General features: G+C 34.6%; 1 protein-coding gene across 7 annotated transcripts in view; it reads right to left on the reverse strand.

The window, feature by feature from the left end:
* Positions 1-18,936, reverse strand: part of IDE (insulin degrading enzyme) — a 71,012-nt gene that overhangs the window by 13,930 nt on the left and 38,146 nt on the right. For 6 of the 7 annotated variants that reach the window (XM_062619407.1, XM_062619408.1, XM_062619406.1 and 3 more), the window contains exons 12-18: positions 17,026-17,128; positions 15,934-16,056; positions 13,452-13,534; positions 9,208-9,352; positions 6,370-6,480; positions 4,220-4,340; positions 1,816-1,907 (exon numbers count right to left, since the gene is read on the reverse strand). In XM_062619407.1, coding sequence (XP_062475391.1) covers positions 1,816-1,907; positions 4,220-4,340; positions 6,370-6,480; positions 9,208-9,352; positions 13,452-13,534; positions 15,934-16,056; positions 17,026-17,128 — 778 coding nt within the window. Of the gene's footprint in view, positions 1-1,815; positions 1,908-4,219; positions 4,341-6,369; positions 6,481-8,518; positions 8,664-9,207; positions 9,353-13,451; positions 13,535-15,933; positions 16,057-17,025; positions 17,129-18,936 lie in introns of all 7 variants that reach the window. The other variant, XM_062619402.1, reaches the window with a different exon arrangement.

Genomic DNA, 18,936 nt, shown 5'->3' on the forward strand with positions numbered 1-18,936 from the left:
GATACTTTCTTTTATTTGACGGATTAAAATAATAATAATTTAAAAATCATAAATAGTGAAAAAATCATTTGTTTCATTCAGTGACTTAATTTTAAAAGCTTTACCTGTTAAGGGTTACGTATTCTTGTAGTCTACATATTGGAAATTACAGCAACTTGCTACAAAGCAGTTTTGGCTGAAAGCCAGAATCTCTTAGTCTGCGCTGCCACAAACTCACAAGTGATCTTATAAAAAGCATGGAAAGTGCTGAAAACTTAATAAACACACAGCCCTTCAAACACCCACACCCAACATCAAAGACAAAAATAATGATGTCTAACGAAAGGCAGTTTGAAGGGATAGAGAAAAATACCGCTACATAGTCTTCCAATCAAGTCACTATATTAAAACAAAATATTTACAAGACCGTTCAGACGGATGTTCTGAACAGGATTAGTTTATTATTCATCCACTTGCAGCAAACAAATAAAACAAACAGTAAAAAATCAAATATCAAAATGAAATTAATTCCAGAAGAAATGGGAATTTTAAGCAGCTAGATAGGTCTAATTTTTAAAAAATCACAGACTTGCTAAAAAATTTTTCAGTATTGAAAAGTGTCATAAGATTATGTAAATTTTTATTTAATTTTAGTTGGAAAAAATTTAGATCCAGGTTAAAATTTCCGAGATTTGTCAGTGTTGATGACAGAAGCTTTCCTACCTGCATCTATTCAGGGAGGTTTGCAAATCATCTCTAAACATTATATTGCTATGGGCAAAACAGTACAACTTTTCCAATTCTGTGGCTGTAGGACTCTTCAATAGTCACCCATAATGCCAAACTAAAGAATGCATTTCAGTGGTATGACTGCATCAGCATGGAAATCTATAAACTCTGATCATTCAGTTTCACTTCAGAAGGAAATGACTTCCAGACACAGATGTGTAAGAAATATGGAAGGTAAGAAGTGAGCATATTTTTCACATTTCTCCAAATGAAAAATAGACTAAAAAATTATTGAAAGAGGAACAAGAAAACTATGCTTCCAGTGCTATTGGCTCCTTCGTCTTTTTCTTTTTCCCCTTCTTACTAATTAACTTTTTTCTCTATACATTAAGCAGTCACTAGCGGTGTTTAGAACATCCACTAATAAAGCATCACAGAGCTGGTATAACACAGAAATAATGCTATGCCAGCCCTACAAAACAAAACAAAACAAAACAAAACAAAACAAAACAAAACAGAATGAAAACACGTACAAGAAAAGTATTACATTTTGTATTGGTCAAATATTCAAACATTTGGTTATGTTTCCTATGCAAATACAAACTGTTACTGTTTTAATGGAAGACAGAACAAATGCTTTCTGATTTTTATTTCCCAAACGAGAGAACTGACACTTTATTTTTATGGCCCGCCGTTCCTCTCTAGCTTTCTGCAAAGTGCTTCATTTGGAAGGATCTTGAATTCTTAAATCATTGCTAGTTAGCCTGAAACTTTTAAATGCAAAAGCAGGATCTGCAGCATATCGTTCCTTGAGCAGCTTGATCACATCACAGGAATGCTATGCAACACAGATTTTTAAATATTTAGATCATAAGTTGTTTTTTATTAAATTTCCAAGAGCTATACAAGGGCATCACTTAGCCTAATAAATCTGAAGTAGAAAAAGTGACACCGTGATACTCCCATAAAGATAAAAATGTACGAAGTCAAATTATGAAATCACCTTTGGCAAAACTGCTTTAAGATCTGAAGAGATTAAACTAGTATTCCATTTTTTATGCTGCTTTTAAATAATAATTGTTTTATTAAAGAAGGTATCACACCAACCTGTTTTGTTATATTGCCATGGAGAAGTGCTTCAATGTGTAACCGTGACAACAGTTGAGCTATAAAGGCCTTGAGGCGGGGAAGAGTGACATCTAGAATAGATATTTAGACAGTTAAATCACATGTATTTTTACATTAAGTACCACCTAATTCATCATTAGGTACTGTGCAATGCACAGGAGGAGAAACTCATCATCATGAAAAAGTGAATCTCCATAAAAATGCAACATTGGCAAGTTCCCAGGTCTAAATAGCAGCACTCATCATATAGTTTATTTCACTTAGAATTCACATACAGTCTGACCCAGATTCCAAAAAGAAGAAAAAAGCTTCCTTTCTAATCATGCTGAACAAACATTCATTCTCCAGAGAAAACAGCTGCAATCATTCAGGTGGTGTTCCAAGATAAAGCCGTAGCTATTAACTAAACAAGCAGCATGTAGTTTATAATACTCAAGAAACACACTGTGCATTTAACCATCGAGACTGAAAAAAGAACCTCAACTCAAATATGGTGTTTTGATAGTATCTTTGTAACAAACAATACACAAGAAAAATATTTTTGCAATATATCTCAGAATACACATACACACATATTCTATGCTAGCTTGTCTTAGCAAAGTAGTTTGCATATATAATGCAAAGTATAGTTTAGTATACTGAATCGACAGAATAAGAGGGAAAGAATGGCTGAATGGGTGGGGTGTTCATCCCAAAGTGAACATCTCCATTCTTAATTCCCTGACACTACCAAGAATACCCACACTATATCACCAAATCTATTAATTTCTCATTTTGTCACTTTCTCAACTAAAATAAAACCTAAAAATACTCATGTATTTCACAGAAGTTTTGAAAAGACAAATGCAATTAAGATTTTGAGGTCTCTCAGTTATTCAGTGGGGGACACACATATCTAAAAGACTTGTTAGCTGTATTAGAAAAACCAATACCATGCTTATCAGTCTTTCCCTCTCTTATGAGGGGTAACTGACCACCAGTAAAAAAGTTAATTTCCACATTTTTCTCTGATTCCAAATCAACTTTTCATTGTTGTATAATCCTAATTTAATTTTTACCTCTGGAACTGCTTTTTAATAGTGCAAAAGATTATGGTCACACTGAGTGTGAGAGAGGAAAACAAAAAAATTAAAATCATGCATAAACTCCCTGAATTTCAAGCAGATTTCCAGCAGTGCTAAGTAGACAGCATTCCTCAAGAGCATTCAATTTTCAGCCATTCTTATGCTGAATACAGTAGTATTAACCTTATAAATACAACTTACACATGGAACCAAAAATCAGGAGTCATTCAAAAAGCAATGACCTACATAAAGCTGAACCCACTGACATGAACATCAGTGTTAATTTTGTCATTGACTTCACAGGCAGCATTAGCACCACTGCTAATCTCAGAGATACCTGTAATAATTCACGAAGCTACACAACTAAGCATTTATAATTCTACTCTGGAACAATCCTGCAGAAAAAACACACACCCTTGTGCAGCTGGGTCAGGGCATCTGTAGAGTGTGTCTTAATGAAGCAGTTTTCAACATTCCAACCTCAAACAATTCATTCTGAATCCACCCCCTCAAATATATACAAAAGCCAGGTGTTCTTCTTGAAAATAATGTCTCAGTGTATTCTAAGAAGATATTACAAGATATTTTGCAAACTGTCCCAGTAACTACCTTTTGTTATAACACAGTCAGACAGAGGTAGGGAAGAATTCTTCAGATAATACTAAAATAAATTACAATCTCTTAATTTGAAATTTCTTCTTCCTGCAAATATAGCAAGGCACTTGCTCTTTGTTAAGAGCCACAATGTTCTGGAACTGTAAAACTATTATTATTGCCTACAAAATGTATATAAAATATATTATCTACAGAAACAGGAGTTAAGATTCCCTGATAATGGAAAAAACAAAATAGTGTGCACATTGGGAAGTACAATGCAGGAATATTCAATGCTCTGCAAGATGTCAACTAAAGCCAAATGATTTTAGCGGTGTTGGTTAAGCACTGGATTCATCATACCCAGAAAATTATTTTAGCAGCATTGGTTGAGCACTGGATTTGCCATACCCAGGCTCATAGCCATAAAGCCATGCAAGATTTGCTTCAAGTTTTACCTGCAAATTTAGCCACTTAAGGCCTTTACCTGAACTACTACTACATAGAAACTGGAAGAAAAATGCAAAGGAATGGACATCCACCTGCATCAGCTCAGGTCTGCCACTGCAGGGACTTCACTTGAATAACGGGCAAAGTTGAAAATAGGTACCTTCAGTGGTTTAGTAAAGAGATATTTTCCATAAGGAAAAAAGTGAAAAAAAAAAACAAAAACAAACCAAAACAAAAAAAAAAAAAGAAAAAGTTTAAAACTGGCAGAACATTACCATCTAGAGCTTCTTTTAATTCATCTTTGGTCCAAGCAACTTCTGTCATCAGGAGTCGGAGATAATACATTGCATGCTGGTGAGGCTGCTCAGCTCTGAAGTTGTTCAGTGATCTCATGTACTAAAACAAAATAATGAAGTTCCAGTTATAGAACATTTCTAAACATAAAATATTAGCCTTGTACTCAACAGATTAATGTACCATCGAACCAATATATTTCAAATGTTAAGAACATTCTCTTGCTTGTTAGACCTGTTAAAAAATTGTTTAATTACCTTAGAAATAATGTGGGCCTCTTAAGCCTACAGATTAAGAAGTAACCATTAAGATAGTTGAATGAGCATGAAATCAAACTTCTCAATAAAATTAACGACTGGAATTAATGACCTAAATAAATCCTTAGATCAAGTTGCTCTACCCAGGAAATACGCATTCTGTGACAACTGTCCAGGGATGGGGAAATATCGCTAACAGAAAATGCGGTTTTCTCCTAGTTGCTTCACTGTGCTAACTTGGTTAGAAAAATACATGAGAACCTGGGAAATTCTCTGCATTCTTTGCCTGGATAAAGCAAGTACAAGAGAAGAATCAGTGAGTTTCTCCAAAGAAATTCCTTTGTAGTCCAGCTGCACCTTTACAAAATAAGCAAAATCTTTTTCCTCTACCTGAGGAACTGGAAAGTACAAACTAATAGTTTTGTCAAGTTGGAATCACTTCCAGTACAGGAGAAGAGTAACTTATTTCAGGGCACGTGAGTGAGAAACAGCAAGCATGCTTTTTCTCACAATATGCAATCTTTTATCTGTTCCAAAAAGAAGCTGGTATCTCCCTTATCGGTTAGGTATAGACATGAGGGGAGAAACTGCAATCTCCCCATCCTATTTGACTTTTTTGTATTTTGCCAGTATTTTACGTACACAAAAGGCCTATGCAACAGAAGTCTGTAAAATTACAAAACGTGCGTACTACTAAGTTCTTGCAAACCATAAAGACAACAGGGAAACATCTTAAACTAAAAGAGAATAATCCAAAATGAGTCATTCAGAGACCTGTGGGTTGGGGTTTTTTACCTTGACGTTTGTCACACCCAGATAAAACTTTCCAAACAATTAGTGTATGTCAGGTACACAGAGCCCTAAATAAAGTTCTGTCACAATAAATCTACCTTGTGTTTGATGTCCACCTGCTCAGATTTTCCTACTGAATACTAGCGAACTAAAGATGGCCCTAGCGTCTGTCTAGACCAGTCACCTGTTCAAAAGTCACCAGCAGCAGAGGATTAAGTAAGGTTATACCAAGCGTGGAGTGATATTCCCTGTAGCCCTCACTCTCTCATCTACTGCAGACTATTTGCAAGCTTTCTGGGACAAAAGTCAGCCTGTTCCCTAACATCAGTCTAACCCTTGTGCCCTCACTTATACCCCCCCAAACAACTCATTGCTATGAGCGCCAATATCCAATTTCTTCATTTCCTTTGTCCAGCTTCTGTTGTGCTCTCAATAAAGGACCAGAACAATTATGTATTTTGTTTGGCTTAATAATTGTTCATAAATTTACTTCAGGAGAAAAAAAATAAATAAATCCAATTAATCTAATGTACATTCCATATATTTAGATCAGTCATTAAATTTAGGAAGTGAGGCTTAAGAAGTCAGCATGTATTTAGCCAGCTGGGGTTACTTTTGCACAGAAAGATTTTGGCCCAGGAGCAAAGCTCCTCTTCCTATCTGTGAAGAAGAAATGTTGCAAATCTTCACAACATTTCCTTTCCCCTTTCATCCATTTCACCCTTCTATTGCTAGATCCCACTGAGGCCTTTCCAAAATGTAAAACAGGATATAAAGTTAAGACTTCCACTTCTGTCCCCCTTTTTAGATTCCTACAACTATCAAAGCAAGCTGCAATCCCTTGATCAATCCTTAGAAAGATTGACTTACAGAACATTCCAGGGCCAGTTATATTTAACCAAAGAATATAATATAAACACTCCAGGGAACTCGGGGCCACAAAAAAGACGAAATAAAGAAAATTATGCTGTCCCACTGAGGAACAATTTCACTCTCTGTTCCTATGGATAATCAGATTTCATTTCAAGACAATGCATTCAATTTTAAATTACTCCAAAATGCAAGTTTCTCACGTAGCTTACCGCTTCCTTGATAATCTCAAATCGTTTTTCATCGATCTCAAAAGTAGCCATTTTCTCAATGATCTTCTTGAGCAAGATATGTTGCTTGTCATTATAACCTTTTACAGAAAGCTATGGAAAAAGTGCATAATTTACTTTAAATGTGGAAGATAGAAGAATAAAAAAATTACCAAGCCTTGTATAATTCAAGGAACAATACACTCTTCAACACTTAGTCTGAATTCACCATTATTCAACATTAATTCATACTGAAAATAAAATCCGTTTACCCATCAAAAAATAACTCACAACAGAATACTGCATATTTGCCCAGGGGTTATGAAAGCAAAGAATTAATGTAATTTCACAATGATGTAAGCAAACGGTACTCAGAATACAGACTTTGAATGACTAAAAGTATAAAATCCAGTCAGTAAACTGTACGTTTGAAATACTGAAATGGTTTTACACTAGGGTTCTTCTCTTGGTAATGAAATCTAGATTAACAGCCTTCTTAAATATTCTCTCCAATTTACTTTTTACCTTGTTTTATGTTTATCTTGTTGCTCAAAAAAAAATTTTGTGTAAGTGAAAGTAAGCAGTATTGCAAAAAAGGGGTACTGTCAACAGCGAGACAATTCATAACCAGGATGATGGTGGGCTGAAATATCTTCTAATGCCTTTTTTCACTAGATGAAGTTTCTGTAGCTTGATGTAATCATACAGTAATTTTTAAGTTTCTGTGTTGTGCTTTTGTGTTTTGCTTTTTTTTTTAATGACTGATTTCATGTATACTTTCAAAAGAAAATGTGTATGATCAGGTCAATATCGCTGGAAAAAGGAATTAAATTGGACTTCTGCAGTTTAATTATTAAGGGTGAAACTAAATTTTAGGACACAAACCAACATACAGGGGAATTCCTGCTTTCCAGTGGAAAGAATCTTTTTCTTCTATAGCTGCTGAAACATACCTGAACCACAAATTTGAAAGAAACAAGAGCCATCATAAATGGATTTACAACAAAGGCTGATATCCTAAATCAGCATAAGAACCCAAACTGTTCAGAAAACATCATGGGTGATTGTTTCCAGTGTGACATCTGTCCTTCCTTTAAGTATCAACATTGTATAGCTACACCTATTAGCTATAAAACTTCTCACAATATAGAAAAGAATATTAGGAGTTCTCAGACATCAAAACAGAGTAAACTGATTTTAATGCGTGAAAATTTACTGTGGAAGAATATAAAGACCCTATAAAAACCTTATATTTGAAATAACTTTATAGACTCTGACTAAAAATTAAGAAAACTACCCACACACTCCCCCCCTCCTTTTTTTCTTTTTAAAGGAATTAACTCTGACCATGGAAACACCAGCAAGCTTTGAAACTAAGAATAGATAACTATGTTTGCAGTAAGTTAAGTGAATGCTACCAGAAAATGAGATTTGCACTGGATTAGAAAAACCCAGAAACTGCAGCACTCACTCTCATATAGAAAACATAGACAATATGCATTATGTTCTCTTACTAAGATACTTTGGAAAGTAACGGTTCTACAAGAAATTTCAAAACACATTTCGGTACAAAATGATGGTTAATATAAGCTTTTAACAGAACTTCAAGAGAGACTATTAAAATCTACCATGAATCTCATAGGAGAAGCTGAGTAAGAAATATTTATTTTGTTATTATTATCAAGCAAGTACTGTCAGCTCTTTAAAACAAATTATAAAACATATCACTACAGAAAAGCCATAAATATCCAGCACTGCATCCTAATAAACACATGCACAATCCATTTCCATAACTCACTACACCAGAATTAGGAAATTATAACGAAATCTCTAAAGTTGAGATTCATTCAACAAAGGTTAATTACATAGAAAAATCAGCAACAATACTCTCAAGATTACCATGCAAGTAAGTAAAAATGTGAACCAGAATGCAACAACTGCACTGCACACAATGCTTACAAGACACTGCAATCTGAACAGGTCACTCACTACTGATTAAAATACAGTTTTGCTTTGCCTTTAATTCATGAGATATGCAAGGGGAAAAAAAAGCATTAACTATCTCATTTGGAAATGCAGAAGTCAAATGTTTTCTCCAAGCTCAACAACTCCCAAGCTGTTTCATTTCCTCCTGCGTTTTTTTCTTACTTACAAGTATTGCATTCATTCCTGATGCAATGCCATAGATCAAACCTGAGAGGCGTGCTGCATATGTATACTCTTTTAAATCATCCTTCAATAACCTGATAAACAGGTATGTCATGTTGCAATGGAGAGGATCAGCATAAATGTAGCGACTAACAAAAAGAAAAACAAAAGAAATGCTTTGATACCTCAAGCAGTGACAAAGTAATGGATGAAGAAATATGACTGAAGAGTATGTATATGCAGCCTCATGATCAGTAGTTCTTGAAAAGGGAAGTTGAAGCATACCATTGATTTAATAGCATGAAAAGGGGATCTTCTACCCCATCAGTCAGAAACTTTTTAGTAGCTATCTGACAAACTGAAATAAATATGTAAGCTTGGATTAAGGTTGGTTTTTTCTTTCTCTTGTTTTTTTTTAATGGAGGAACAAATTTTACAACTAATTAATTTCATGAATGATATAAAAATAAAAAAAAATTCTTTAATATGAATGGAAAGACTGTTGGAAGACTTTGAACAAAATTCAACTTAAAATTCAAATTAAAGAAAGGATGGTTAATAATCAAGATCAAAATGAGTAACAGCCTTAGATCCATTTTTTAAATGAAAGTCCTTCCATCAAATCAATATAAAAATGTTGATGAGTGGAAGTAGTTTTAAGGCTCTAAGCTCTTCCTTGATTTGGGTACTTACATACATCCCATAGATGGTATTTTGGAGATCATAGTTCAAGCCAGCTAGTTCTGCTGCATATGCATACTCGTTGAGGGAGTCTTTGAGTAGCTCAAGGTACAAATAGGCCATGTTACAATGCAAGGGATCCACGTAAGCAAATGGGCTGGAAGAAAATGTTGAAAGTAAAATATGCAGTTTAAAATGATTTTTCAGTTTCTTTTGGCCTTTTAAGTTTGACCTGAAGGAAGCAATATTCTCTGTGAGTATGCTGATGGATCCCATTATGAAGGATTCCTATTTTGAAGCCAAGAATGAACATACCTGAAAATAATAATTTAGCTTGCTTATGGTTTAAGCAAGGCCTAAATATAGTGAAGATTCCAGAGATATTCTCTTATTTGTCCTTCTAAATCAAGACACCTTATATTTACTTTGCTGAATAGTCAGAATTCACCAGGAATAACATAAACTAAATACAACCTGAATAACCAATATAATTTAATAGACTGAAATGAAAGCCCACATGCTGACCATTAATTTAATTAATACTTCTTTTTACTAATTTAATCAGAAAACAATGTAGTGTCTATTCTAAAAATTAAAAGATTAGCAATTTGTAATTTGAAAAATAAGCAGCAGATGCTAAGTTCAGCACAGGAAAGACGTCCGGCCTATCCATTACCATATCACCGTAATTTTTGTGTTATCTTTTTAATGCAAACGACTACGCAAGCTCAAGGTTTGCATTAGAAGCATCTGATCACATACAACGTCACAAATTTCTCAAAGAGGAATGCAATTCAGACTCAAACTGTGTTTCAACTGCACTAATTGTTAAGTATCTGTGTGTTTTAAAGATCTGCAAAGTCAAGACAAGTTATCTGTCCTATGACTGAGGATTTATTTCTGAAGTTTCTGAAATGCATGTGAAGTCAGTATCAATTTTACAGAAATAATCAGCAGCATCTAAAACAGTTTCCTGTCACGATACGGCTTACAATTCAAACCCACACCATTTTCATTTATTTTCCCTAAGCAGCAGCAATGGTCATATTCAGAGACACATCAATATATATGTTTATGCCTACACAGGATGGTGCTTCATAGTGTATACCGACATTAATGTAGTAGAACAAAGATCACATTGCCACAACACACACACTGGTAACATTAAAACAGGTATTTTTAAGAAGGTTCCTAGGCCATGACTTCTCCTTCCTTCTAGATAGGAAAGGAAGCATGGGAAGAGATTAAAAAAAAAAATAAAATCTATTAGACAAGTAGAGCCTGCTATAGTCTGAAATCTTAGCCAAGGATATGCTTTTTTATTATCACTGGGATAATTAGGCTGGGGTCGGACTGTTCTATTTGCATTTCTCTCTACAATGAGAATTTCCCAAAACTGAGCGACTTCAATATGCCCAGTGATGCAAATCCAATTAATACTGAATTTTTTAATTAAGACTGAATTCAAAGCAAGATGTAGGTCAATACTATGTTATCATAAACCTTCCTCCAAACTCATTATATTCTTTTCCACTTTGATACTAGAACAGAGACTTAATCAGTTTGAATGATTACTGTATTTGTATTGGTTATAAGTTCTACATACTCATTAGCTGGCAAATGCCAACGGGGAGTTTTGAAGACTATTACACCATTAATCCTCAAGTAAAAAATAACAGAAAACAATTATGATAACACTGTTCTGGGAGCTGCATTCTATTATTGGCAGCTTTGTAAATAAATGCTTGTTTCTAGTCTTCCTTTTTTTTCACTAGATTTGAAGAAGCAAAACAACTTGATCACTGACAGTGTATTTGAAAAAAATCTTAGAAGTCTAGCTTCTTCCCCTTTCAAACAGAACTAGAAGTGACATAGTTGAAATCAACACTGAAGTCTTGATCCTGGGTTACCTTATGAACAACTCGTAACTCAAGTTGGTTGAAATATTTCTTAGACTGGAGGGTAACAAGTATCCAGTTAAACATAATTAGCATTTTATCCTTAACACCCATCTCACTAAACCTTGGGAAACTTCAAGTTCAGTGTTTATAACCACCTTTAGATGATTTTCAAAAAAACCACATCATGTTGTTTTGCCTCCTTTTAAAAAACAGTATGTGTTGAGTTCTGAAGTCATAATTTATTCAAAAGCAAAAGCTTAATCATCATCCTTTAGGCTGCATGATAAATCCTGTGTCAGAGGTTTTTACTGTGTGGTTTCTTTAATACATGTGCCATGTAAGAATTTTCAGGTTTGGAACAAGGGGACTCCAGAAGGTTCGCAGACCCAGATTGCTCCTACTGGATTTGTATGTTTGAGGGAGAAACCACCCTTATCAACTTCCTCTTAATTTATCAACACAGTAGTTGCTGCTATAACATCTGGGTTAGGAATTCTTCTAATGATTTGTGATGATCAGGGCTACACGCAGAAGAAATCCTCCTGTTTTTTTCTGTCTTTGAAAGTGGTCTGTAATGTGAACAAATTCTTGTAATCAAAGCAGCACAGTCATCATATTCTGATCTAGAATTGAGGCTAAAACTTTTTATGAAAACTCATGTTATTAAGAGGGCTTTTTTAACTTAATTCACTCAGCCACAAGAGTTATGGGTAATTTCATCAAGTCTCTTGACTAAACACTGTACATTTCACTATTTCCTCCAATAAACATCAGCATGACCCATCTTGAAAGAGAAATTCAGTAAGAATCTTTTTTAAATATCAAAACTAGACAAACCTGCTTACAACTTCTTTTGGAGATGAGGTACCCAATATTGTCAACATCACATCTGTTCATATACAATTAACTGTCATCTTTTAAAATAAAAGGGAAGAACCCTCACACCCAATCCCAAGAAAAAAAGCCAGCATTCCCCCTGCAACTATCCCTAGGAGGAAACAGGCAAATCATTCCATCAGATTAGCTGGCAAAGCTCAAGTACTTCTGGCTTTTTAAAAGGGCTCACTGAGATGAATGTACAAATTTAACTGGAAAAGATTATCACCACATAACTAGTTCAAGATGTCTCTGCTCACTGCAGGAGGGTTGAACTACATGACATTTAATAGTCCCTTCCAACCCATTCCATGACATCATCCATATGTGCACAGAGTTACTATACTTTCGTGAGTTCTATATAAAATCAATTATTATCTTTTAATCATTCACAAACTGGTATCGAGATTGTATCACACACAGTTAAACTGGAATTGATTAAAAAACCAAAGCAAAACACGTAACTGTATGACAAACTCAGTATCCATCAATAAAATCCTATTTTGGATTTTGGCCAAACATAGTACAAGGGAAAGCCACCAGATGCATACAAAATATTGCAGTTGTTGTTTCTGAATAAGAGATTTCAATCTTCTACTTCCTGACATGTCAAAGTTGTAACAGTTGTAATGTTTGCCCTGTGATTTTAAAAAGCAAAAAGAAAAAATGCCCAGGCAACCTATTTTCCCCAGCTAGTACCAACATCAATACCAAGATCCAACACTATTAAAAAAACCTCCATCTAAAATTCTTCAAGGAAAAATTTCAAGTGGTTACTCAAAAGAAGGACTCAATGTACATTATGAAGTTACATCATTGTCATGCTCACTTAAAAAAAACAGATAATTTTCCTGTGATGAAAATAATGCAAGACCAGAATTAACATTACAGCACTTTATCATGCATCCTGAGGTGAGAATTGCACATGCATTGATAATACAGACAATGTTCTTGTAAAATAAAAATAATCAGTTGTTGGTGTCAGTTAAATAAAACCCCACAATTTTAAGCACTTAGGATTTTATACTGGCTTGCATTATGCAAATTAAAACAGAACTTTAACCTAATATTATTATCAGAATAGCATTTTATAAAGAAAACACTATCTAAAAATGGTTGCAATTTAATTATTAATTTAAAATAATACCCACTTTTAAAGAGGTGTTTTGCAATATACAGTAGGTACTATTGGCAGGCATATCTTAAGTACAGAAAATAAAACACAGAAGAAACCTGTTTTCAAAACATTTTTAGATTATTTTTTCCTGTTAACGTAGATGGAGCACTTCAAACTGCTTGCCACTCAACTACTGCATAACTTACATGAGTCTTCCTGCTATCTGTACCTTACTGCAGATTCCCAGGACAAAGGTTTTAAAGCCTCAAAACACACAAGAAAGTTTTTGCACAGAAGTGCACATTCCAACAAACAAGAAATTTCTGGAGAGCAATTTCTGCAATATATTTAACACTGCATACCTGAAAAATTCAAAGTTGAGACAAGCTTTTGGCAAAAAAAATTTGTCATCTTGCTTGAACCACAGTTTGCTCATAGCAGTGTCCTGTGTCAAGAAAAGAGGTTTTGTTAAGTCACCTTTTAACTGTAATATGTTATGCCATTTAAAAAGTCTCCACCGCTTCAAAACTCAGTTTAGTATTGTTTCCTTATATCCACAATGTTGTGACTGCGTGTATACCCATCTATCCTTATGGAGACTCTCTTCTCATCATAGATCACCTTTAACAAGCAATTAAATAGCTGCAGCACTGTGAATGAGCTTATGACCAAAATGGGAACTACTTTTCTAGAGCAGGAGTGATCAAAGACAAATAATAGTTAGCTGCACAAAACACCCTGCCAAAGCTAACATTAAAAGATGTGCCATTATGCAGCACTACATCAGCATATAGTTACATTTGCAGACTAAGAATATAATTGCACATGTAATGCTTTTAGTAAAAAATATTAATGCACTGTATGTTGTTTTAAAGTAACATTGCAAACATGACACATTAAGAAAAAGTATTAAAACCAGTTGAAAATGAGTTCAAAGAACTGTCATGAAATTTTTCTAGAATAATCTCCTAGTATGAGAAAGATTCCAAACAACCTCCCATATTGCTTTTTCTCCTATGAAAACTGTGAAATAGATACTCTTTCTCTGTTCCAACTCTAGTTAACTTTATCCCAACATCTTTTCTTTGAATTGCTGTAGATCAGAAGAGAGAACTTTTAGCTGTAAAATTATATCTCTTTCTCATGTTTTTGAGCAGAGGTTCTTTGCTTTTCAGGGATCTGGTGTGGTGCATGGTATTCTCTTCCTCCTCTTTGCATAAAAGAAATAATTCCTTCTCTTAAAGCACACATTCCTTTACACAACATTTGACTCATACTAAAAAGCCTTTTTACAGCTTCTCTCCAAGACAATAAAATTTTTCTTCTGTTAAATTGCTACTATGCAGTTTAGAATACACCTTACACCAGGGACAGTGTGATAAACAGTAGAGCCTGTGTGTAGTACTGGAGACCCAGCCCGGTAGCTGGAGACTGCTAGCTGCAGTCCATAGTATACTGGCCCTCAAGCCAAAGCCTGTATCTTAATTGCCCTCTTTCCCAAGGGTTTTTCAGAGCAAGATGTGCCATTACAACAGAGGTGACACAGTAACATGCTGCCAGTGAAAATGGCCATCCTGTTCGTGTACTTATGTTCTGGTTTGTCCCTTTCTCCACAACACTGGTCCAGTCCACAGTAAGCTCATGCAGGCATATAAAATGCAGAAAAAATTGTTTTGGTTTGGTTTTTTTTGTATAGGTAATCTTTGCTAACTTAGTTCTTGCAATGTTTTGCTGTGGACAAATGCCGGGGCCCACAAAAAGGAAAATGGCACAGGCATACAGATGGAGAGAAAATAAATGAGATACACGCAAAACAGGTAATGTCTATTTCATCAAGTACAAAAGATTAAAAATATTTTCCCTCAGAAAACATATTTTAGGGGGAAAGGCAAAACTAAAACCAAATACATTTCTAAATCAGTGATGCCTTAAAGCATAGCTTTTGTGTGGATCAATTGCCTAGCTGCTACAGAGACACTGAAAGACCATACAGTTTCTGTAGTAAACCAATTAGTGTTACTTACTAGAGCTGTAATATGTGTCCCTGCTGAGGTTTACAATTTCAGTTCAGGATGAATATAAACCTGCTCAAAGTCCTCCTATGTTAATAATACTGCTTGAAGTACGTATCTAAAATGCCCTGTGCAAACAAGTATGTTTTTCTGATGGATGCCTTTGCACTGAAGTAGACATATTAATCTAGTGTGCAAAAAGTATTCCTGAATTGAGTATTCAATGTAAGTGCAGAAGACTCTTCCTATTTGTCTTCCACTAGGCCTAGAATAGAGATGAGCATTAGCAAAGATAACGATGCTTTAGCAGTGAACAATACTTTTTAGTAAATTTTAGGTACTTGGAAAACTGAGATTTGCTAAATGCACTGAGATCATTAAATGGTGCTGCCAGAAGACTGGAGAATGATACTTATTTACATGCTTTTATCTCTCTCCTTTTTTCCATGCAATCACAAGCTTTACCCATACACAGTTACAAAAGAATAGCCTTGTCTACACCCTTGATTTACTGAACACAGCTCAAAAAAATATGAGTAGCAGTCACCCTTCTGCTGAGTAAACAGCTTTAATACTATTTCTATCGACTCTTAACACACTTTCAAAAGGGCAAAGAGAGTTCAAGCTGCTTGTAGATTCTTTTTTGTGGGAACCCAGTCATAATCCAGAGCTCAGCAAGAATGAACTTTCTACTGTCTTTCTAGCAATATCTTTAAATTTTGTACACTTTTGTTATTATACTTTAGAATATGACAGATCTGTATTTAAAATAACACACAGGAATTAACTACGAACTTCCCAGAAGTTTAGCTAGCACATGGAAATGGCTTACCTTTACAAGGGCAGGGTACTGTGTCGCATCTTTTTCCAATGGCAAAATCTCAAAGTTAGTAGGAATGAATTCGTTCTTCATTGGAAGCTTGAATTTCCCATTCAGGTCAGCATTTTGCCATTTCTAGACAAACAGGAGAAATAAGGAGGCTAAGGAGAATGTTTGCTTAATCAATGGTTATAGACTTATTTCTCTTATACTGTAACAAAAGTTTTAAAAATGTGTTCCACTAGCTTATGTCTAAAATACCATTAAGATAATAGGGAAATGAAGATAATAGGGAAAGAGAGAAGTATCTGGCAAAACAAGTTGGAGTAGGCTATGAGCAGCATGAAGTGCTCCAAGGAGGAAGACAAAAAGATATAAACTAATTTTGAAAAGTTTACAGTAGAGTGGAAGCTCAATGTCTTACCTTTTCTGCTACTGTGAACTCTATAGGAAGGTATTAAACTAAATACATAAGCAAGAATTCTACTCAGGAACATAGGTAAGGATAAACTAAAGGAAATGAAGTGTTCCTGTGCAATGTCTTTCAAAGCATGCTCAGCAGGTCCGGTTTAACTCTAAGCCATCTCTTCTTAGAAGAATAGATCAATAACAAATTTCGATAAGTATTTGTCTATCTCCTTTGCTGTAGTTTTGATTTTTAGAAGCTCATTTAATTGGTAAAATATACTCATTTTCTAAATTGCAAATACCAGTTTCAGAAACAGTTACATATAGCACTTGTAAAAAGATTCCTTTCTTAAGAACAGATTAGCTCATTACCATTTAATAAAGACTTCAACTTTGAGAAGTTAATGCTTACATTTTTAAGGAGACATTGCATATTTTGGATCTGTTGCAGTAAAAATGGCATAACATTCCCTTCACTTAACCATGAAAATGTATCTGTCTTGTGTAATAAATATTTGAAATCTGAAGACTAAAATAAAATCTTCTCATAATATCCAACAGTCTCATTGTACAATTTTAATGCTATGTGCAGCAGCAAATTTAAGTTCTTCCTTCAATTAAATGGAAAATCTGACAGAGAATTTACCACTGCCTTTTGCTTGCAGAGATTAGGATATATTGTAAGTTTTAACATACCTTAATAACTTCATCAGAAATTGCTTCTTGCTTGTACTGTGTTCCATACCAGTCTTCTGTTCGATCAGTTTTTCCTTCAAAAGACTTGGAAACTATTGCAACTCTGAAAACAAAGAGACAAAGCACTTTGGCATGAATGCGTCTGAGAAAAGATTGTGAGAAATTATTCACACTGTTCCATCACCAGAAAGCACTGATTTCTGGAAATGGTCCCTGAACAATTACAGAGTGTATGTGGACAGCAAGCATACATATATTGAACTACAGAATAAGGCTAACCACGAAATCAGATTATTGGCATCATTTAATTTTACCGATTTTCTAATGTGGTACAACCTAAAGTTACATGCAATCATTGTTGCACTCAATTTCGATTTTTTAGATTTTGTCATTGTTCCAGAAAACACAGAAAGCCGCACTTGAGATCTTCTATGAAATTACTGAAGTGACTACATTTTTCATACAACCTATACCAACACTGAGGTATGTGAAAATACTAACTACAGAAATTTTATTCCAGACCTAGTGTTTTAGATGATGTTATTGCAGTTTCACTCTCGCATTCATAATCTGATAGTAAAAGTTTCTTCATTTTGTATACATGGTCATTTCAGATTAATACCCATTTCTCTCCCACCCCCTCCACCCCCACCCCTTTTTTTTGTTGATTTGGGGCTTTTTGAGGAGAAGGCAAGAAAAGCAGGAAGATTAACATCTTTTACAGTCAATACAACAGAACTATAACCGATTAGAAACCTCAGTCATAGAATCATAGAATATCTTAAGTTGGAAAGGACCCATAAGGATCATCCAAGTTCAATTCCCTGCTTCTTGCAGGACTGCCTAAAACTAAACCATATAACTAAAAGCATCGTCAAGATGCTCCTGGAACTAAAGAATACATCTAAATAAGAGGAAATCCAGAATAAAGAAAGTTACAAACGTCACAGTATTTTTTCAGTAGTCTTCATAATAGGTATCATGAAAACTCCTTTAATTAGTTTTAACACCCAACAAGATGAAAGAGTATTCAATGGAAATAAGTAGCTAGCTCTATGAGTAAATAGATGTTTACAAGAATTTTGAAATGGTCAGAAAAGGTAGCACTATTACCTCCTGCATGTATTTAACAATCCCTGGATGCTGAATAGCACAGCAATGAACTCTGTCAAATCTTGTGCAGATGGCTAAAATGCACATTGAAACATCAAAATATATGCAATTCAAGTGTTCTTTTTTAATACAATATCTTCAGGCCAGGAACATTCTGTTTTGTATTTCTAATGTGCATGGCAAAGTGGGGCTTTAATCAAAACAGCCATATGGACGTGCCTCAAACTATAGTCTTTTACTTTACAAATACTTTACTGGAGAATGCCCTTGGGATGAGTTTTTGAATATATTTTAAAAACACCAAAATTAAATAAGTGGACTATTAATATTTTAGATGCTGATGTCCTTATCCCTCCTTTTTCCTCTAATGTTTACACATAAATGACTAAATGATCCAAGAAGGCTGAAAAAACCCCAGAATTCTGCTATACTCGGTTCTAGATTGTCCTATTATGAATATTTTCAAATTATTAATAATTTGATCTGTGCATTGTATTTCAAATAGTAGGAGAACAGTGGGGTGAACTGCTAGCATTAGATGCATTTAAACAAATTACAAGTGCATCTCAGTCACATCGGACTGTAAAGATACATTCTCAAGCATGATTTAAAAATTGAAGCAGGATTTGACCACACTTTGAGACAGTATTTTAAATCATACACACTGAAGAGAGGCAATCAAATCTCATGGTTGAGGGATGCAGACTTCCTCGGGGTTGTGGAAGAAATTTTTACTTCCCAGCCTTGAAAGAACCATGCGTAGCATGAACACACACATGCATACACAAAACAACCCCT

This window comes from Pezoporus occidentalis, unplaced genomic scaffold, assembly GCF_034315485.1.
Source record: "Pezoporus occidentalis ecotype Australia unplaced genomic scaffold, CSIRO_AGI_Poc_V1 ctg210, whole genome shotgun sequence".
Taxonomy (NCBI): domain Eukaryota; kingdom Metazoa; phylum Chordata; class Aves; order Psittaciformes; family Psittacidae; genus Pezoporus; species Pezoporus occidentalis.